The sequence below is a fragment of the Martes martes genome, assembly GCF_963455335.1.
Source record: "Martes martes genome assembly, chromosome: 4".
In the NCBI taxonomy this organism is placed as follows: Eukaryota; Metazoa; Chordata; class Mammalia; order Carnivora; family Mustelidae; genus Martes; species Martes martes.
In genome coordinates, this window is record NC_137891.1 from 9,160,984 (window position 1) to 9,184,070 (window position 23,087).

Sequence of the window (23,087 nt, forward strand, 5' to 3'; positions counted from 1 at the left end):
AACCAACTTTGGTAGTGAGATGTGTGGAGAGTAGTTTTAATGCCCTTCTCTTACAGGTTTGGTTTTCGGAAAGTTGTTTTCTGCTGAAGCTGGCTTGCCTGCTAGCCATGGCCTCCAGAGGCAGCAGAGAACAGTAGGCAGTAGGGCCCCCAGCGAGCTGGGGCTGGCAGGGCTGCCCTACTAGCCTCCTTCCCCACCTCTTTGGCCTGCCCCTCCCTGGGTCCTGGCGTGCAGCCAGCTCTGCCAGCTAGTTGAGCCAAGGCTCAGAACAGCAGGGACATTCCCCGTGTACTGTATTTGAGTCTCTGGACCTTTACATTTCCCCTGTCTTTCTTCCAAAGAGCTGTCATGCAACCCTATCTCCTACCACCAGAAATAGCAGGGGTTCAGCTAGCTGCACACAAATGATCGAGTTCGTACCTGTTTTCACTTTTTTTTTTAAAAGGCAAACTCCCCCTTTCAGGATGGGGCATGGAAGTGGGGCAGGTGAGGGGCTGTAAAGAACCCTGTCTTAGCTAGAGGAGCCTGTACCATTGAGGAAGCCTGAGACGTCCTGAGACGTTCTTCCTTGCTCCTGTTTGGGGTGGTGTAGCATAGTGGCTGACAGCTCGTGGTCGACACCAGACTCCTATGCTCACAACCCGGCTCTGGCACTTACCATCAAGACCTTGGGCGAGTTATTGAAACTCTCCGTTCCTCAGTTCCTTATCTGCTGAGTGTAAATACTCATGTGTGAACACACGCAAAGCATTTCGGACAGTGCCTGGCACCTTATAAGCGGCAATAAATGAATCTTTATTGTCTCTCTGGCCGGACATGCAATGTTCCACTGTCCACCTAACATGTGGGCATTACAATGAATTAATTATGGTTTTAGTAGCACCAGAAAACACAGGGTTTGTCCACTGTCATCACGTCTTTGAGTGTGCCTTAGGAAGGGGATTCCTGTCTTGCTCTTGGCTCCAACCTTGGACCAGGGCATTGTCTTCAGCCCCTTGGTGCCCCCCAAACAGGACAGCCCCCGCACTGCAGGGCACTCCTGCCAGAGGGCCAGAGACTCTCCGCACCCTCCTTCTGAGGATGGCTCCTTTTCTTCCTCCCGGAGACAGACCGCAGGGTAGCTGCTGTATAAGATCACAATGCAATATCTAGGGTGCTTCTCTCTTTTCTCTTCAACTTTAGTGAGATTAATAAATGTCAGCTGAATGAATGGACCTTTCCTTACTGAATGGAGGGCAATGCCTTCATCGTTTTGCCCTCTGGCAGCCAGACCCTGCCACTCTGTCCAAGTCGTCCTGTCTTGGTCTACTTAGTGGGTCTCATCCTGTTCAACGTGATACCACCATGGGATTCCATATCAACATTCTCTCCGTCATTACCCTCCCACTCTGTCCCGGTCCAGACAGCTAAATGTAGGTAGACCCTGTGCAAAAAAAAAAAAAAAAAAAAAAAAGACAAAAGCTCTCTGACTCACCATGGTGTCCCCAGCAGGAGGCAGCACCTCTTTGTTCTCCTCCCCTTTGAAAATCGCTGGGGCCTGGAGGACTGACATCTAACTGGGAAGAAAAACCAATGCATTCGTAATGTAATAACCTCATGATGTGCACAGGCATGGAGATGTAATACGTAACAAATTTTCTTTCAGTCACAGAAGATCTTATTAGACGGAATGCCGAACACAATGACTGTGTAATTTTTTCCCTGGAGGAACTCTCCTTGCATCAGCAAGAAATAGAAAGGCTAGAACACATTGACAAATGGTGCCGGGATTTAAAAATCCTCTATCTTCAAAATAACCTCATTGGAAAAATTGGTAAGTCTTCAGGATTTTGTGCTCACAGTTTCTTTGACGTTTTGAATGGGAGAACTTTGGGGAGGGCAGTATGATTCTTAGAAGAAGACAACCTGGGTGAAAAAGAGCCATATAGGGGAAATAGACACGGCCGGCTCCCGGAAGCTGTGCGTGGACCCTCTCCTGGGGCTCCTACCCTGCTCAGTCCCCTTGCCCAAGGGTCGCTGGGATGCCATTGAGGAGATGCAAGGGGCCCGTACGGGTGGGAGCGTGCTCGTTGACCTGCTCATTTATAGCCTGGTTTTGTCAAAGTTTGAAAGTGGAATAGAATCCAGGCATTCGTCATAGTTTTGTATTGCTCCGTGGAGTCAAAGGGTTGTGTGCAAGTTAGACCACATTTAGAGGTTCCCTGGGGTGGCTGGGTCTGCCGTCGTTATGGTGAACGTGGACGTGCAAGGCTTTGTGCAGTGTATGAATTATCAAAGGGATTCCACACCTACATCCCTGCTCACTGCTCCAGTTTGAATGAAATGACAAGTAGATGGATCAAAACATCAGCATTAAACTGACAAAACCTTTTGGAGAAAGTGGCTTAGCCTTCAGCCAAAAGGGCTTCCTAGAACTGCCCTCAAGTTTCATCTGTCCACCTGGTCGCATGCAGGTTGGGCAGTATGTGGGCCCTGCGTAGGGCAGTATGGTCATAGAGGACGAGAGTGTATACTCTCTGCAGGCAGGGAGACCCCAGAAGCCAGGGAGGGGGGTAGGGGTGTGGCTGGCCATGCCTAGTTCCTTCTCCCAGTTCATCCATCAGCCAGGTGGGCCCGCCCCACAGTTCCATGGGGAACAAAGAGTTAAGTGGTGGAAAGAAGGGAGGCCTGTGGAGTCACTCCGAGGGTGTCCTGCCACCAGAAACAGGAGCGTTTCCCACACTCAGAAGAGCAACCTGTAGTTTAGTGGCAAGAGGAGGCACAGGTCCTGATGGGCTTGATCCCTCCCTCAGCCGCTGAAGATTGTGTGAAATTAGGTGAGGTCACTTAGCCTTGCAGTGCATACGAGAAATCGTCCCTTAGATGATAGCTGCTACCATTGCTGTTAAACCTGTCATTTACCCAGGCTAGACACGTGGAGGTAGGGGCGGGAGCTGGGGGAAAAGGGATGGGCTTAGGATCTAGGAAGCAGAAGAATGCCAACCCCTGTGGGCCGAGGTGCTGGAACCAGAGGCCAGCTTTTACGTTGTGTCTGAACTTGCCCTTGTGATGTGCAGTGGTTCTCAACGGGGTGCTTGGCAACCTCTGGAGACTGTTTTGGTTGTGACAAGTGTGTTGGGGGGGTGGTGCGTGTGACCACCTATATTGCGCAGAGACATTGCTAACCCTCCTGTAGTGCAAGGATGGCCCCGCAAGAAAGAACTCCCCGCCCACAGCCTGAGTAGCCCTGAGATACTCTGAGGGATAGGAGATCCCTGATACCCCTGAGATCTCATCCCTGAGGGTGAGAAACCCTGCAGAGGTGGTTGCCCCTGGTTTAGCGGATAATTGAAAATTGATCCTCGGGTTGCAAAAAGCCTAGAATTTGCGTGTGTTTTTTTTTTTTTTTTGAAGATTTATTACAATTCTTTTTATTTCTTCAGATAATTATTTTCGGCATCTTTCACTTTACCAGAAATTAGAAACTCTGGCATATTGTTCAATTAAAAAGGCTGTTACAGAAAACCACCAGCTTTTATGCAAGGGGGCATTAACGAGCCGTCCTAATTGTACAGATCTAAAAGAGTTCCCGAAATTTTAATCTCCACAGCTGGGTCCGTCACAATTACTAATTAGTAGCATAGTATTTCAGGCCTTTTCAGAGCTGCGAGAAAGCTTAAATTTTTGCTTCCAAAGTATTCTTAAATTAAACACTCTTTTAAATCCTAATAATGGGATTTTTCAGTGCCGCTCCACCCATAGGCATGCAGGCGCTCATTTAGCAAGCCAAAGTGTTTCTCTAGGATTCACACTTGCTCTGGTGCCATTGAGGTAGAAGTTGCAGAATAGTTGGCTCTCCTAAAACTCTTCCTCACTGGGAGATGCAGATGGGCTGGCTGGTGGTGGGGGGGGGGGCAGGGCTGTGCTTACTTACTGTTGCACCAGGTCTGAGCTGAGGACCTTCCGGGGTCTTGTTAAAGTGGGGCTCCAGCCCCATCCTGGACCCACTGATTGAACCTGTGGGGGTGGGTTCCCCAAATCTGCATTTGTAACAGCTTCCCAGGGAGCCCAAGGCCTAAAGGTAAAAGCAGAGCCGCTTACACTGGGGGATGGCTTTGGTCCACCTCAAGTCTGTGGGTCTGGTGATAGCAATTGGTGAGAACTGCTTCTGGGGTGGTTTGGGCTAGAACCATGGTTTGGCAGACTCCCTTCCTGCGTCCAACAGGCGCTGTACATTTTTATCTGTAGAGCCATTTTTTTTTTCCTGACCAATTTGGCTCGTTATTCTTGAGGGATAATTTAAGAGATCCTTCCCAAACAATTTTTTTTTTCCTACCAAAAGACTCTTTTCACATTTAGAGGGATATACATATAACAAATGTGGGGAAGGAACAGGTCTTTTATTGTAGGCTGGCAATTTTAACGATAATAACATAAAAATGTAGATATTTTGTGGAGGCCGAGAAAATTAAGGCCAGCCCACCTCAAGTTTAGCTGATGTGGGAAACAGGGGCAGAAGAAAATCATTAAAATTCCTTACCTACTGACAAGCCCTTGAAACAGACAGAGTGGCTCTCCCCGGGGACTTAACTGCCCTCACCTTGAGATTTTGCTAAGGACAATCCTAGCCTGACCAACCCCCTACCCCAACAGGTCAGACCAGAATCCTGTAAGTCTACTTTAACAATTCCTTTAGGAAACTTTATCTCTAAACCTCCAAGATAGTGTCGAGAATCATTCCCAAGCATATGGCCCACTGATATACATCTAAAGGGTCTCATGAGAAGATTTTTATTATTGGTAATAAATAACCTTTCTCCCAACAATAGCTAGCCCCTCAAGGTCCTGGAGACCTTGCTTCCAAAAATCCTTGGAGACTTACATCATCCATAATCCCCTTTGTCCTCACCCACTGTCAAGTCCACCCCTACTCTGCCTTTAAAAACTCTTACTGTAATCTGGTTCGGGGTCCAAGTCCCTACTCTGCTGTGCCGGGTGTACTTGGGCCCAAGCTTAAGCTTGTCAAATAAACCCTCATGTGATTGCGTCGGTGCTTGGCTCCTTGGTGGTCTCTTGGATGCGAAAACTCGGGCGTAACATTTTTGTTCGGGGTACAGATTGCACACTCTGTTGGTCATAATCCTGGGCACATAGAGCTCCACATATCTGTTCACGGTTGAATGCTCAGGTGTCGCCTGGAGAACCTTCTAGAAACATCAGGATTACTTAAAATCATCTGATTGCTGAGAGAAACGTTAGTAATTTATTCTAAAATTTAGAAAATGAGTCAACTAAGGCTCAGAGGTGAAGTGTTATTCTTAGGTCTATGTGAACAAATACATGATATTTTGTAAGTTTTAAATGAAATGTAACGATGGTAAGGGTGATGATGACCATAGCCATCCTGTTTGATCTTCCTCATATCAATGAAAAATGGGCAGAAGGGGCATTATTTAAGTAAGGGGTCCTTTCCATGCACATTCCCTAGCAGGGTTCCCCACGTTCATGTCCTCTTAGAAAGGACTGTTCTTTTAGGGTGTAGTGGAATGATTTAGTGCCAAGCTCTGGAGTCAAATTTCCTGGCTTCACCGTTTAATCTTGAACAAGTGGGTTAAGTCTCTGCACCTTGGTAGCAGTCAGGATATAACTTTCTTCCTTTTTCACATCCAGCAGGAGAAAGGAAAGGGCAGTCCCCAAGCACGGGGTAAAATAGATCAAGCCTCTCACTTGACTGGCAGCATTGATGTGCATGTGTTCTCCTCCATCGCTTAGCTGCCAGGAAATGGCTGTGGGCTGGCTGGCTGAAGCCTAGGTTCCCGAGCTGTCCTTTGCAAGGAACCTGCTATTGCACTGGCCCAGCTTGGTTAAGTCCAACTCCCCAGAGTTAGAACTGGCTAGAGACAAGAGCAGAAGTGTGTTCTATTAGGAAGGATGGAGGAAGAAATGATGCTGCATTTGGCCACCAACAATGTCCAATGTCCTGGTATAGACATGAAAAGCAACATGGTTTTGATAACCATACTAATGCTTAGATTCCTGATACCATTTTCACAGCAGATGTTGTAAAAGTAGCTTTTATCTTGAAGGTTAATTACATTTTTGTATATTTCAGAAAATGTTGGCAAACTCAAGAAACTTGAATATTTGAATTTAGCTTTAAACAACATCGAAAAAATTGAAAATTTAGAAGGTAAGAATTTTCTTCCGATATTTTATTATGAATTAAAATTGAGACTTGCAAATAAATTTAAACAGTATCACTTAATCGGCACACTTTTCAAATTAATATTTAAGTCTTTTGTTTATTAATTATTGTGATAAAAATTCAAAAATAACAAGGTACATAAATTTGAAAATGGAAGTCCACTTTACCCCTCCTAACCCAGCTTCCTTCCCACGGGTAGAAGGTAATTTTGTTTCATTTGCTTTGTATCAGTGGGATCATACTATGAGTATTATTTTGAAAATTGATTTAGTCTATGAAATTACCTTGTTCTTTGATATCCAGGAAATGTGGGGGCTCTCTACCAGAATGGTGGTACACTGATTTATCTCCCAATTTTTCTGCAGATGGACATTTGGGTGGTTTCTAGCATTTTGCTATAATAAGCATGTCCACAATGAGGATTCTTTTACAATTCAATCTGTGTGGATGTGTATTTTTTTTTTTTTTATAGGACAGACACTTAGACGTGGAATTCCTGGGTTTAAATATACACCTTTTGAAAAATACTGCCAAATTTTTCACCAAAAAGGTTGTATCAATTTACTTTTGTACTGGTAGTCCATGTGACACATTTGTACTTAAGCTCACTAATACTTTTTATAAGCAATCTTTTTTTAAAATGGGAAGACATTGTTATCAAATAATTTTTTAAATTTACATCTCACTATTATTGAATGTTCATATCCTTCTGATTTTTAGTATTTGTATTTCATATTTTTTGGTCATTTTTCTATTGATTTATCTTTTTTTTAAAATGTGCTCTAACACATTCAAGATATTAATCCTTTATGTATGTATAGTATTTTGTCTTGAGTCGACTACTTTTCTTTTGTTCCAATTATGATGCCAAAACTGTTCAGAAGTCTTACATTTTAGTATACTCAACTTTATCAGTCTTTTTTCTTTATAGTTTATGAATATAAATATATTCTATATTCTGGTTTTAATTACTGTATTTTTTTACATTTAATTTATCTAGTGCATCTCAAATTTATCACACAAAAGAAGGAACCAATGTATTTTTGGGATAAAGAAAATGTGATGCACACACGCACGCATACACACACACACATACACACACTGGAATATTACTCGGCCATAAAAAAAGAATGGAATCTTGCCTTTTACAACAACATGGATGGACCTTGAGGACATTACGCTAAGTGAAATAAGTCAGACAAAGAAAAATACCATATGATCTCACTAATATGTGAAATCTAAAAAACAAAACAAAACACCAAGCTCAGAGATACACAGAAGAGATTTGGTGGTTGCCAGAGGTGGTGGTTGGGGGTGCAGGCAAAATGGATGAAGGAAGTCAAAACGTACAAAATTTAAAACTATAAAATAATCAAGTTATGAGGCTATAGTGCGCTGCATGGTGACCATAACTAATAATGCTGTGTTGCGTATTTGAAAATGCTAAGAGAGTGCGTCTTTAAAGTTCTCATCATAAAGAAAAAAATTCTGTAATTCGGTAAGGTGACAGATATTAACTAGACTTCCGGTGGTGATCATTTCATGATCTACACAAACATTGAATCACTAAGTTGTATACCTGAAACTAATATAATGATGTATGTCAATTATACCTCAATAAAAAATAAGGTGAATGTGGAAAATTGTATTTTTCCCCAAAATGTCTCTTAATTGAAATATTTGAACCATTTATTTTGTAAATGGTACAAAATTCACATACCATAAAACTCACCATCTTAAAATATACAAGTCAGTGGCTTTTAGTATATTCACAAGATTGTACACCCATCATCACTATCCAGTTCCAGAACATTCCATCACCCCATACAACACCCTGTGTATGTGTATGTGTTGGCCCCAATCCACTCCTTGTCTCCATAGATTTTCCCATTCTGAACATTTCATGAAAGTGGAATAGACAATATATGGCTCTTTTCGTCTGTAGCATGATGTTCTCAGGGTTTATCCACACTGTGGCACGTATCAGTACCTCCTCCCCTTTTGTGGCTGGGTAACGTTCCATCGTGTGGATGCACAACATTTTGTTTGCCCACTTGTTAGCTGATGAGCATTTGGGTTGTTTCCACTTTTTGGTTATGAATAAAGTTACCATGAACACTAATGTACAAGTCTTTGCATAAACGTGTATTTTCAATTAATTCACTATACACCTGGAAATGGAATTGCTTTATCACGTGGTAACCCTCTGTTTAACTTTTTAAGGAACTGCCGAACTGTTTTCCAAAGTAGTAGCACCATTTTACATTCCCACCAACGGCTACTAAGTGCTCCAACTTCTCCACACCCTCGCCAACACTTGTTATTTCATGTTTGTATTTATATCTTTGTTTTTATAGGCGCCATCCTGATGGGCGAGGTTCTGGTTTGTGTGTACCTAATGACTGATGAGCTGGGGCATTTTTTATGTGCTTATTGGCCATCTGTATACTTTATCTGGAGAAATGTTTATTCAGAACCTTTGCCCATTTTCTAATTAGGTTGTCATTTTACTGTTCAGTTGTAAGGCCTATTTATATATTTGGGATAGTAGAATCTGGTCAGATATATGATTTGTGGATACATTTTCTCATTCTGTGGGTTTTCTTGTCAATTCTGATGGTGTTCTTTGGTGCATAGTGGTTTTTTTTAAAATAGTTTTATTGAAGTATAGTTTATATACAAAACCTGCACGTATTTAATGTAAACAGTTTGTTGAGTTTGGATATTATGGACACACTGTGAAACCCATCACCACGGTCAAGGTAATAGACATACCCATCACTTCTCTTTAATCTCATATCGTCTAGAACTCTTTCAAATGGATTTTTCTTGTACTAGATTGATCTTCCATTTCTCTTACCCTGTATTCCTTATTTAAACCTCTTTGTCTTGTTATTCTACATTCTGGAAGGTTTCCTGTTTTACTTTGCAGGCTTCTATTTTGTGATTTTATTTTTTTTTAAATGCCTGGTAACACTTGGTGTCTGTTCATAATCATGATGGATTTGGCTGATTAGGTGTCTGGTGCGGGCTCATTCTGTGGTTGTGAGCTTCTGTTTCCACATCCGGCCTCTCACTCGGCTGGCAAGGCTACTGGGGGCTCTGTGAGCGTGGGTAGGTCATGGCCACTGGCAGGCTTGAGTCTGGAGTACAGGAGCATGAAGCAGAGCCAGGTGAGCTGCTCTCCCACCCCACTCCCATCTGCCAATAACTAAAATTAGGAAGACTTTACTTAGGGTATGGTGGATTTTAGCCTGTTTACCTCCTAGTGTAGAAATGGGTATTTTGGTGACTCTCAAGGTTATACAGCAACAAGATGTAAGTATTCATCATATGTTCCGAATTTTCAGCCTCAAAACCTAAAATGCTCTCATGATCAAAGGCCCCAAAGCCATCTTCAGTGCTGGAACTGGGAAGATTCTGTCCATCATGGGCATTTTTCTGCATTAGAAATGGAGTCATCATTCTCCTCTAGCCGCCACTCTGTAGCCCAATTCTGCAGTCTCATGTGAACAAGTGGAATAACAAAATTTACTGTGTATGCATGTTTTGTGATAGTAAAATGTCAGTCTGTAGTGTCAGAGAAATAATTAAAACTCTCACTCTCGGTTGGTATGTCCAGGACTTGTTTTGGTTAAGAAAGGATCTTGGGAGAGTTGTTTTCCTGTGTTTTGCTCTTCTGCCACGAGAGGGCAGCATCGTCACTATTGTCTTTTTGAGCTTTGGGAACTGTAGTCCACAGCCCTCTGCTGGCCTCTACCTGGGCACTTCTTGTGAGCGCCACCTTACAGCTCTAAGAGGGTGGCACTGGGAGCAGGGTAGTTTGAGGATATGTTTGAGGGGATGGACAGTAGGGAGGGAGGATGCTGCATATCTATTTGCTGGTAAGTATGAACTCTGTTTAAAGGTTTAAGGTAAGAGGAGGAAGATGGCTCATCTCACCCACTTGAATAATTCTTAGTATAATTTTAAAGATAAAATGGATATTTGCTTGTTTATTTTTATGTTTTGCTGGCTGGCATAAACGAGCTAGCATACTTTCTCCTCTGTTTTGGATTCACTGGGATATAATAAATTGCCTTCTTTTTTATCCCTCTTCCTTACCCATTCTAACCTGGAAGGAGAGGTGGGGTTTCTAATAGTGTGAGGTTCCCCCTGGGGAATCAACATTGTCAATTTTGATGACCTTCCCACCACCATGAGCCATTGAGGTGGATCGTTGAAGAACAGAAGGACTGTGGTCCTCAGTTGAAGGAAGGAGTACCTAACTCCAAAGAAGAGGTTTTCTCAAGCCTGCCCAGTTCAGCAAGAATTGTTTGTTGGGATGACAGATGTGGTTTACTTTGTTATAGGTAGGCCACGCAGAAGAACAATTAAGATTTATCATTTTGAAAAATATAATGGACATTTGGAAGGTCCTTCATCTACAACGTTACAGCAAAATCAAAAATATATAAATTTTTGAACATGTTGGAGTCTTCTAAGTGTCACCGTTTTCTTCCTTTTGTCCTTCCTTCCTTCCTGTTCTCAAAATATGGGGAGATGACTTAGGATATAAGCCATATTGCATACACAAGAGGACAAGAACCTGAGCTGGCCTGTTGGTAATAGGATTACAGTGGACAAGAAGTAAGTGGGAAGAATGTGGGGGTTGAGATCGGCAGGGATTGGTGACTGATGAAATGAAGTGGCTAAGAGAACAATTTAGGTTAACACTCAAGTTAGTTATGACTTGACTTTTGGCATCTGACACCAAAATGGTGATGACATTAATAAGATGTAAACATCAAGGAGGCAGGAAAGCTGTCTTGAGAAGTGGAGAGTGAGAGAAAACATGAAGGGGTCATTTTTAGACACATTGAGTAGGATGTCTTACAGGCATTTGGAAATAGGAGTATGACATTCAGTTCAATGGTCAGATGTGAGGTTATTGTTCGGGACTCATCAGAAATTGGGAACATGACTGTTATCATCAAGAGAAACATGAGACAGAATACTGGGTCAAGGATGGAAATCTGGGGTATGTTACCACTGATGGAGTGGAAAAGTCTGTAAAAGGGACCAAGAGTAATAAGCTGAATTATCAAAGAGAACAAGGAAAGATTAGTATCATTGTTTCCAAGACCACTGAGGCATTTCGAAGAGAATTCATGGTCGGTTAAGAAGTGTACTTGACATGGGATGCCTGGGTGGCTCATATGGTTGGGTGTTTGCCTTTGGCTCAGGTCATGATCTCTAGGTCCTGGAATCAAGCCCCACCACGTTGGGCTCCCGGCTGAACAGGGAGTTTGCTTCTCCCTCTCCCTCTGCTTCTCCCCCTGCTTATTCTCTCTCTGGTCTCTCTCTCTCTCTCTCTCAGATGAATAATAAAATCTTTAAAAAAAAAAGTGCACTTGATGTGATGAACAACAGGTGATTTATGGAATTGTTGAATCACCTATTATACACCTGAAACCCATGTAACACTGTATGTTAACTAACTGGAATTAAAACAAGAACTTAAAAATAAAGATAAAAAGAAAAATAAAATAAAGTTTTTAAAAAGTTTTAAAGAAAGAATTCATGTTCGGGGAGCCCGAGTGGCTCAGCGGGTTAAGCCTCTGCCTTTGGCTCAGGTTATGATCTCAGGGTCCTGGGATCAAGCCTCAAATCAGGCTCTCTGCTCAGCAGGGAGCCTGCTTGCCCCTCTCTCTCTGCCTGCCTCTCTGCCTACTTGTGATCTCTCTCTCCCTGTCAAATAAATAAATAAAATCTTTGGGAAAAAAAAAAGAATTCATGGTCAATTGTGCCATAAACACAGACTGTTGTAGTGACATAATGGATTGAGAGGGGTCTGTTAGATTTATCAACATGAAGATCTCCTTTGTCACCTTTAGAGGAGCAAATCTAGTAGAATATTGAGGGTGGAAGCCAAAACCAATGGGTCGAACAATGAATGGGGATGGAGAAAGAACCAGTGCGTATCGATGTAGGCTGGCTTATAACAATAGGCATTGCCTACTTCTGGTTCTGCCTGCTTCTGCAGATTCATTTCTTTGCCCCCCCCCCAATTTTTTTCCCTGGAATGCCCATCTTTTTTCTCCTTTCTCCATATTAGACAAAAACTTTCTCCATATTTAGCCACTTTATCCTGAAGTCCTGGCTCAGGGACTGGGCCATAGCAGGTACTGGGGAAGGTAACTCCTGGCTGAACGGATGAATGAACACAGGGATAGATGCCTCAAGGGTGAGGCCCTACATCTGGAAGCACTAACGCAGAACGATCTTATTTGGAAGGTTCTGGTTTGGGATATGACTAGATAGGAAGAAAACATGGAATTCTGGACAAGGTGGAGTTAGGTGCTAGCATCAAGGAAGGGTAAAGAAGAGAGAACACTAACATTTAATGAAGCTGGTTCCATCATATAGCCTTTAGCAATATGATGACATGATTGCAGGGCTATGAACCCACCTGAATCAAGATCATACTGGTGAGTTTACTGTATCAGGAACCAAAGTTTGCCCTAAGTTACACAGCCACAGAACAACAACAGAAAAGCAAGATAGAATCAGGAAGCCTATGGGAGGGCTGGAGCATGTAGATGTTTGAAGAAATGGTGCATAGCAAGGTAGGGCTGGGTTTTCAGCTGGAGATGGCTCTCTAGGTATTCATGGACACAAAATCTGCCAGGTGGATCCGACAAGCATGAGCCAGCCACAGGGAGACAGCCTTCTACTGAACCTAGCCCACAGAGGCTGCTGTGTAAACCAGACCAACTCTTCCTAAATCCACAGCAAGGAACTGCAAACTTTTGCTCATGGGAGAGTAAGCATCCTTCTTCCCCCATAAGCACATTGTCCAGCATAATCCCAAGAGTGCTTATTGGGTCATTTCTCATCCTAGCTAACGTTTGCTGAAGCTCTCTAGGTGACAGATACTGTGCTAAGTACCTCACCTGAATCATCTTACATTGTCTTTATAGCAACCCCTGAGTTGGGTACCAATGCTGTTTGTAATACTGCAGAGGCAAAGGCTGAGGCTTGTAACTTATCCAACATCACATAGCAAGGATGTGACCAAGATGGAATTTTAACTCCGATCTGCCTAATGCTAAAGTCTGCAATCCTAACTATCAAGTTCCCATGGGATGTGAGGGAAGGGAGATTTCTGTGGCATCTCTACAATGAAGGTGGATGGGGCAGATTTTCTACCGTCTTTGCATCGGTGACTCATCCTTTTTCTATTACTCCTCTGAGGACCAAACTATGACTCTTTACTGTTGTTGATACCTCCAGTGCAGTTCTTAGTGGTCTTGGAGTCATTCTGTCCTTTCAGTGTGACTTTGTAAATATTAATTCTGATGCCTGGGGTTTATGAACTGCTGTGCCTTTTGGAGACCCCTCCCGCCATTACCCTTCATGGAGAGATGTGTCCTACCCACCTTGCAAAATCCTCAGAACAGAGTGCTGTAACCTCTAGAAGGACCTTTGTTCTGATGTCGTGTCCTCTCTAGCAGCACATGGTGACCAAATCCGCATGTTACCCAGCCCAGGGCTTGCAGATACGGGCAGGGAAAGTGATTTCCCCTGGTTGGAGAGATGAAGGGGAAATGCACATAGAAAAGCGAGTCAGGGCTACCCTTTGAGTTGGTATTTCTGAAAACGCATTTCTTGGTAAGCCTTGTAATTAATCATCATACTTAAAATATTGCAACTGTTGTTCCTGCTTTGAGCTGTAGTACATATTTCATTACGAGTGTGATTTTTTTTTTTTGCTTTGTTTTCTTTTCACTTCTTTCAACAGGATGTGAATGGCTGACAAAACTCGACCTGACTGTAAATTTCATTGGAGAGTTGAGCAGCATTAAAACCCTACAGCACAATATCCACCTGAAGGAGCTCTTTCTCATGGGTAACCCGTGTGCTGACTTTGACGGCTACAGACAGTTCGTGGTGGCAACTCTTCAGCAATTAAAGGTATGCTCATTTTAATGATGCAGAAATCTCAGAGAAATGAAAACAAGCAACGTGTTATAATGCCTGTTTATTCACAGCATTGTCAGGGAATGTGTGGTTTTTGAGAACGGAATATTCCAGAAAATCAGAACTAATCCTTCTGTTTACTGAAACTTTGAAGTTGTTTTAATAGATTTAATAAACTTTTGGAAAATACATTTCTTCTTTCTCATTCAAAACACAACAGGGCTTAGCTGAACTATTTCTTGATGAATGCAAATCATAGTCATGGAGGGCATTCATCATTACTAATAGCAAACTGAGAGCTGAGAGTTTTTGAGGTGATGAGCTGTATACCTTTGTATTGCATTGTCTTAAACTACTGTGCTTCTACAACTTTTTTGCATTGATTTCCCTTAGCTCATTCTCTGTGCGAGTGGTTCTCAGACTTTGCTACTCTTTGGAATTCTTGGGTGGTGTTTGCTGAGCCACACCCCAGAGTTTCTGATTCATTGGTCTGATGTAACACCCAGGATTTTCCATTTCTAACAAACTCTCCACTGGCACTGATGCTGCTGGTCCAGGGACCTCATTAGAGAGCCTTTGCTCTATGTGTTAACCTGTTATGCCGTATCTCCCCTCACCTAATGTTTCTGAAGCCTGGGGAAAAACAGATGGTTTCTAGAGAAATCATGTACCTGATTATATTCAACTAGTAGTGCTAATTTTCATGTAATTCCAAGAGTTTCTGACCTGCATGCAGTCCCATGCTTCTGAAAGAAAATGCAAGAATGTATTGGCTTCGCGATAGGCATTTTCTTTTATTCTCAGAGGACATTTGGTTTTACACTGCTGTGTTCTGCATAGTCGAGGTTGATGGATTTATGGAACACATTTCTTCTAATGTAATTTTTTTTTTTTGATTAAGAGAATGAGTGACTCAGGTAATTAAATCTGGAATATATATTTAGAATAAAATGATATATTAGCTCAAGCATAACCCAAGCGGATCATCATTATATACTGGCGTACTAAAAACATGAATGATGAGAACCAGGATATCATAGAAGTGGATCCCGTGGCATAGCACTGTGAGCCGCTTCCCTGGAAGGCCCCCGTTGCCGCTGTGCATTCACGCTGCAAGCTGTGACAGCTGTTGGCCAGGTGCCTAAAGCCTGCAGCCCGTACGAGTCCTTATATCCAAAGTGTACTGCAAATTGTTTTTCTAAATATCAACATTATAATTTTGACTTACAATTTCACTGATCCTGATTAATTTTTTTAAATTTGTGTCGTACCCAATCTTTGTATGATTTTCCTTTTGTATTTGTTTCCTACTGTTGTGGTACTGAATTGCCATAAACACAGTAGCTTAAAACAACACAAATTTTTTTACCATTCTGGAGTCAGATGTCTAAAATTAAGGTGTTGGCAGGGCTGTGTTCCTTCTGCTGCCCTCAGGGGAGAATTCATTTCCCTGCATTTTGAGCTTCTAAAAGCTTCTACTTTTTTGAGCTCACAGCCCCTACCTTTATCTACAAAGCCAACTGTGTATGTCTTTGAAGCTCTCCCTGATTCTGACCCTCAGTCTTTCTTCCTGACCTCCTTCTTTCCCTTTTAAGGACACTCGTGATTACACTGGGCCCATCCAGATAATTATGCCAATATTTCAGCTTGGAAAATCACTATAAAAACACCAGATATAAATAATGACTGTAACAGTTAACAGTATAGTGTGTGCGATTTTGTCGTTAAGGGTAGAACACGTGCCTATTTGTATTAGAGCCTAACTTTGTGTAACATACCAGGCCCTTTTTTGTAGAGAGCATTTGCAAAGTGTCATTGTTACACTTTGGAGCTGTGGTTTGACTTGAGGATTTGGCGTTGTTCATATAGTGCACCGTTATAAAATCAATATATTTTGAGAGCTTGTCATTAATAATTGGTTTCAACAGAAGACGTACCTATTATTTTACCAGTAAAGATACTTTGTAACTCTGTTAATTGAACTAAATAAATGATTTTGATCAAAGTTCCTGATGGTTCCCATTAATTACTGTGCTTATCACTAAGTATACTACTTATTGTTTCTAAATTCACAATATTCCAATCAAAGTCAACTTAGGGCTGATTAAATTGTGACTTTTGAATAATTGTACCATGCCGATTGTTTTTTATTCAAGTGGTTGGATGGTAAGGAAATAGAGCGATCAGAAAGGATTCAGGCATTGCAGAATTTTCCAGTAATTGAACAACAAATCAGAGAGCAAGAGAAAGCTTACTGCCTCAAAAGAGCCAAAGAGAAGGAAGAGGCTCAGAGGAACCTGCGAGAAGAGGAAGAAAATGAAGCCAAGGAGAAAAGTTACCCAGGCTTTGAGGGACAGAGGTATGCAGGCATCAGTGCTACTCTGCGTGCAACCAAATTACGAGAGCTTACTTTCTCCTCAGCTTTGGTTAAAAGCAGCAAACTATTTTCACTTCCCAAAGTGTTCACGGTATCATATTTCAGATGACTGATTTGAAGAGTAAATTGTGATGTGAATTTTGGAGGAAAGAGTGGGAATGTCTCATTGTTTGGGTCAGTTCTCTGAGGTTTTCCTTCCTTACAAAAAAAATGCCTTTCCAAGCTGGCAAATTTAATTTGCATTTGAAATTATCCTTCAGACAAATCTCTATAAGATGTACAGGAAAGATGAATGAACAGGTATACTTTGATTTATAATAGTGGGGATATTTTAGAAAAGTTAAATGTAAATCACATTATTATAAGTCAAATAATTTTGATTGCATCATAAAATATTCTGTTTTGTGAATTATATAATGAATACATTTTAATGTGATTAATAAGCCTCTAAATTGGTCTTTTATACAAGCATGAATTTTTCACACTCATTTATTTTAAATGAATTGCAGCTATAGTCAGTTGATTTGATTCCATATAGTGAAAGCTTTAAATATTTTGAAAACAGAATCTCTTAATCTTAGAAAATTATAAGATATTTAAGGCATACATAAATGTTTTGAAAATCAACAGACACTATAGTTCTTCCCAGATTTAATAAATATCAATAGTTTACATGTTTGCTTTGGATCTCTTTAAAAATAAGAAATAAAATATCCGCGAGAGTCTATGCTGTCCTCCTTTCATCTTCAGTGGATCTGCCATCCTGAAAGTTAAGTGCATATGTGGTATATGTGATCCCATCCGTATATATGTTAGAAATATATTTACAATGTAATTATGCTTCCTTGAACAAGAGTGGCTGTGTGTATTTTTTTTTAGCGTAAACAGTATCTTTCTACAACTTTGCTCTTCCTTCAGTGTTACTTTTTCGAAATTTTTGAATAGAAAGACAGGTAGAGCTATTGATTCATTCTAACTGGGGAATAACATTCCGCTGGATGAATAACTCACAGTTTATCCCCGATGGTGATGTGCAAAATATCTAACAGCTGGTGACTCATTGGCCCTGCAGGATCAGAAAGTACACTGGCTCTCACTGCCTGCATGGCCCTCCTGGTGGGACCCAGCAGGAGATCAGCCCCGGCCAGCCATCCCTCATCGGATGGTCATTTAGATTGTTTCCCTGCTTTCATCTCCTTCAGACAATGTTGCATATGTCTCCTCCTGCAGGTATGAAAGTTTCTCTAGCGTGTTCAGCAGAGACGTTTCCACATCCTCAATTAGGACCTTTTTTCCCCACTGTATATTCATTGCCCAGTTTTCTTGTTTGTTTTTAAATTTTTTAATTCATTTGACACACACACAGAGAGAGAGAGAGAGAGAGAGAGAGAACAAGCATGGGGAGCAGCAGGTAGAGGGAGAGGGAGAAGCAGGCTCCCCACTGAGCAAGGATCCTGATGCGAGACTTGATCCCAGGACCCTGGAATCATGACCTGAACGAAGGCTGCTGCTTAACTGACTGGGCCATCCAGGCGCCCCTCATTGCCCAATTTTCTAAACAGCATTAATTTATACTCCTGTATCAACAGTATAGGAGAGTTCCTAATCCTTGCTAACACTAGATAATATGATGTTTTAAAACACGGACCAATCATGTTGGTTGTTAAATACCACCTAATATTTTATTTAACTTGCATTCCTAAAATTTTTAGTGAGTTTCTGTATCTTAGATGTCTGCTTCTGTTTTTATTAGCTATTCATAGTTGTTCTTTTCAGGTCCTCTGCCTATTTTAAATAAGGTGTAAGGTTTTTTTCTTATTGATTTATAGTTCTTTTATATTCTAGGTGCAAATTCTTTAGCAGTTATGTGCTTTGCAAATATCTTCTTCCAGCTTTCGAATTATCTTTAATTTTTATAAGTGCTTCTGTTTTATAGAGTTCAAAAATAGTAATGTAGTTGTTTATTTTTGTATTTTTTGGACTCGTTTGTGAAATTTTTCATTACTCCAGGGTCTTTCCTGGAGTGGGAATTAACCTTTGACTAGTGTGGGGAAGGGTACTAGTTGTTTCCCATCTGGGTAGCCAGTTGTCTGCACCATTATAATGATGCTATTCTTCTGATCTGTAACACCACCCTTACCATGTACCGTCTACTCGTGTACTCACGGGTCCATTTCTGGGCTCCCTAGACTGCATCATGGATGCACCTTCACATGGTTTTAATATCTGTAGATTTATGGTAAATCTTGATATTTGGTAGGAGGTATTTCCATTTTTCAAACTGATCTCAGCTGTTCTTAGCTCTTAACTTTTCTGTAAGTTTAGAATCTGCTGTTCAAATTCCCTAAAAATCCCTAGTGTAATTTTGATTGAAATTGCTTTTAATTTATATGTTAATTAGGGGAAAGTTGACATCTTCCTGACTTTGATTCTTCCCTTGCTGAACTTTGGAATAGCTTTCTCTGTTTATTTAGACCTTCTTCGGAGTCCTTCAATAAGGTTTTATAATTTTCTCCATAGAGGTTTTACACCATTTTTATTAGATTTATTTCCAAGTATCTCGTAGGTGGGATTTTAAAATACTCTTGTAATTGGTTCTTGCTGTTGTATAAAGAGACAAATGATTTCTGTATACTGATACTGTATTAAGCAATCTTGCTGACCTTTTAAAAAAGATGTGGTATTAATCTGTAGGTGATCCTGTGTTTTCTATATAGAAGAACACACTTTTTTTTTTTTTAATAAATGGCAACTTCAAAAAATGTTCCAATCCTTATCCCTCTGCTTTTTTAAATTTTCTTTATGATGCCTGCTAAGGCCTCCAGTATAGAATGGAATAGCCACGGTAAGAGTGAGAATCTGTCTAGTTCTGAGTGTAAAAAGAATCTTTCTAATTTCTCATCATAAGTGAGGTGTTCCCTGTGAGGTTTTGGCAGAGTTAAGTAGGTGTCCTTTGATTACAAATTGATGAAGATCTCTTATCACAGATCCTGGATCTTACGAAGTACTTTTTTGGCCTCTTTTGAGATAGCCATGTTTATCTATTAATGTGTTGACTCACATTAATAAATTTTCCAATATTAAGCCATCCTTGAATTTCCAGAATAAATTCATTTTTGTCCATGGCATATTTTAATAGATTTCTGCATTCATTTTGCTAATATTTTACTTATAATATTTAAACCTATGTTCGTAAGTGAGTTTATGCTGTAATATTCTTTTTTCATTGTATTTTCCCCAGTGTTTTGCATCAAAGTTATAATAGGCACATAAAATGTGTTGGGGGTCATTTCTTCTTCTTGGTTTATACAAGTTCACAAATGTTTAAAATGATCTGTTGCTTGCATTGAGTAGAAGCAGTTGGGTTTCTCGCAGGTGCCTACTTGCTTCCCCGCAGGACTGACTGGCTTGTCCTTCAGCCCCTGCTCCTCTGACTGCATTCTGCCTATTTGAACAGGAACCCAGAGGTTCTGGAGGAAGGTCACCAAGATAGTGAATCATTGGCCTAGTCAGAGAGGAGTGGGGCTACTCCACTTTCGAGACTGTAAGAAGAAATGCCATAAAGATGCCAGGGCTGGAAGAAGAGAGACAACCATCTCCTCCCTTGACTAGTTCTGAAGCCTGTTTCTAGCCTCGAGAGAACTGAAGAGATGAGTTTTGTCCTGGAATAGCCTAGAGTGGAAGGGTCAAGAAATTGGGCATTAATGGCATCAGTTTATACGTCAAGCATCTGTCATGACAAGGGCTTGTGGCTATCCCATGGGCCAAGTACATACAGTGGAAGGAACTGCACTTGAACTGTCTTTGAAGGGCTGCTGTCCAAGAGAGTGGTAGGATTGAGAGTGTGTGGTGGATTGTCAGTGGCAGAAGCTGAGGCCTTGTCACACATGACCAGCTGGATAGGGAATATGAACTTGGAAGGCTATTATAATGTCTCCAAGAACCAATATATGTGCTCACAAGAGAAAGCCAGTAAGTGGGCATCAGCCCTAGAGAGGGAGCCAGCAGCCAAGCTCTAAGAGCATCTGTCTCAGAAGAGGTACTTGCCTCCTTCTCCCCATCTTTTGTCCCAGGCCCAAATTTCTGAAGTCAGGGGGACCTGAAGAAGCCAGTGAGGTGGGAAACAAGGGGAAGGAGTAGATGAGCAATGATGGGTTGGAGTAGCCTATGCCCCTTTCCCCATGCATAGCCCAGTCATGAGCTGGGGTAGGGGAGAAGAGTTTGGAGAGGGAGGGGAAGGGCTTCAATTAGAATGTAAGTAAAGTTTTATTTAAACTGGAGGCCTTTAATACCTTTAGCTGAGATGGGACTGTGCTTGGGAGGGACTTCAGGCTGTGGGATGTGCTCAGGAGTGGGAAGAGAGTTCTGAGGGTGCAGCTTTGAAGGAAGTGGCTGAAGAGCACTTTGTTTGTTCGTATCCTAATGAACTCGGTCTGCTTCATCACCCAGCTGTGTGCATTTACATGCATTTTGCTTTTGGAGACTTGAGTTCTTTAGCTGATATTTCTATAGTTTTTCTTAAGTGCAATTATTTTTATGTTTATTATTTTATTTTACATTGCAAAAGATAAAAGTGAACCAATTAGTCACTTTCCAACAAAAACAAATTATTTTAACTGAAAATAGAATCAATTATTTCAGTGATGATTACCTAGAATGTTGGAGAATATTATAGATCCCCTTAATAGATTGGCTTTTCAACACCATAAAGAACTATAGCCATATGGCAAAGCATTTGTTTTCAGCAATTTGCATGATTTTGCTTATTAAACTATCTAGTTACATTTTGTAATGTGTAACAAAGTATAAGCAGAATCTTACTCTGTGTTCTGTTTATACTGTTTAAATTTCACACTCTAGTGTTTTTGGTCCATTTCTTCAAATAGTATCTTATCTGAAGGTCAACTAAATGAGACTTTGATGTCATCTCATTTCTGTACCAACAATAAAATGTAACATTTATGAGTACTTAATGTTTGCCATACTTGGTGCTGAAGGCTTAGTGTGGATTTTTTTTATGTAATGTCATTTTGAAACAGAGTGTATGTTGCAGGTCAAGGTGAGGGGAGAGAATCTCTCAGGGCTTACTGTGTCATTTTTCCTCTGCTAGAGTAGCATCTCCTGAAAATAGTGTCATTGTCTGTGCCTGGCACACAGAAGGTGCTCAATAAATATTTCTTGAATCCACAATGAATGAATGTTAAATAACCCATATGCCCCATTTGATGTCATATAGAGACATCATTTAACTCTCTGACAATCCACAGAACATGAATAAAAAAGAGAACACAGCACTGTTACCATCTAAAGCTATGACATCAGAAGTGATCCATAAAAGGCCATACCATGGAAGAGCCTATATATCCCACTAGGCAATTTTGGAGATAGAGGATCAATAAAGAACCTGGACATAATCTGATCTAATTTGTCTGTTGGCAAGATTCCTCTGAGAGCAGTGTGGAGGATGGAACTGAGGAGTGCCAGAATGGAGGTGGGGTCATTGGGAAGGCCCAGTGGTCCCTGAGTTTGTCTGATCATCAGAGCCTCTTACAAAATATCATAAAACACAGATTCCTGGGCCCAAGTCCACATCTATTGAATAGACTTTCTGGCTGGAGTCTAGACATCTGTACTCTTCATAAGGCTCCCCAGGTGACTCACATCAGCCAGGCCTGGGAGCCCTTCTGTCTGGTCACTGCAGTGTGACATGTGTTAGATGATAAGGGCTTACCGCATTTGGGGCAGTACCTTTGTCTACCTTGGCTTACACAGGCACTCTTTCAGAGATGTTTTGTCGTTCAAAGGTAAGAAGATAACTTACGAAAAATGTGTAAGAGATTTAAGTGGCAGTATTGAGCACAAAACTCCGTGACACCCGGTATGGGTCTTACATGCTCTGGATCTATTTGTTATTTCCCAGCCCATTTTCAGGAGAGAGCAACTGCCATGTCCAGGCACCAGAAGGACAAGAAGGGGAATGCAACCAAAAAAAGTCCAAGGACAGTGAAGATGACCTGGAATTCTGGAACAAGCCCTCTTTGTTTACTCCTGAATCTCGATTGGAAACACTTAGGCATATGGAAAAACAGCGGAAAGACCAAGAAAAATTAAGGTATTTCATTTTTTCCTATCATTGAGAGAGTGCTCTCTCATTGAGGAGTGCAGTGCTCTCCTAGGGATTATATTTTCATGACTGCACATGGTTTTGCTCCTTAACTGCATTCTATCTTTGCTAGCCATCACACATTGACTTTGCTTCTAAGTTCAGCTCCCTGTTGCATTGTATCTACTAACATTTGTTAATATCAGACTCCCTTCCTTAGGATGTCATGAATAATGGCATTTTCGGTAGTTTTGTTTGGATGTATTTAATTTTTTAACAACTTTCAGTGAGTCAAATGCAAATATGGCCCGGGTTAGGGATAATGATTATCACACCACAGAGAAAAAGGGCAGTTTGTGGGGTAAGTTCCTTTGCATCTTATAATTTGCAAAATTAGAAATTTGTTTCACTGGGCATTATATTTTCCTAATACAACTCTCTTAGACACTCTACAGTATGCT

The 23,087-nt window shown here is 41.1% G+C and overlaps 1 protein-coding gene across 1 annotated transcript in view; it reads left to right on the forward strand.

Moving 5' to 3' along the window:
• Positions 1–464: 464 nt before the first annotated feature.
• The window catches only part of DNAAF11 (dynein axonemal assembly factor 11), a gene marked incomplete at its 5' end in the record, with an annotated part of 64,090 nt that continues 41,467 nt past the window's right edge, over positions 465–23,087 (forward strand). Inside the window, 6 exons of the mRNA XM_080800194.1 lie at positions 465–486; positions 1,646–1,813; positions 6,092–6,169; positions 13,968–14,140; positions 16,303–16,505; positions 22,444–22,635. Of these exons, the coding sequence (XP_080656320.1) occupies positions 465–486; positions 1,646–1,813; positions 6,092–6,169; positions 13,968–14,140; positions 16,303–16,505; positions 22,444–22,635 (836 nt within the window). The remainder of the gene's footprint in view (positions 487–1,645; positions 1,814–6,091; positions 6,170–13,967; positions 14,141–16,302; positions 16,506–22,443; positions 22,636–23,087) is intronic.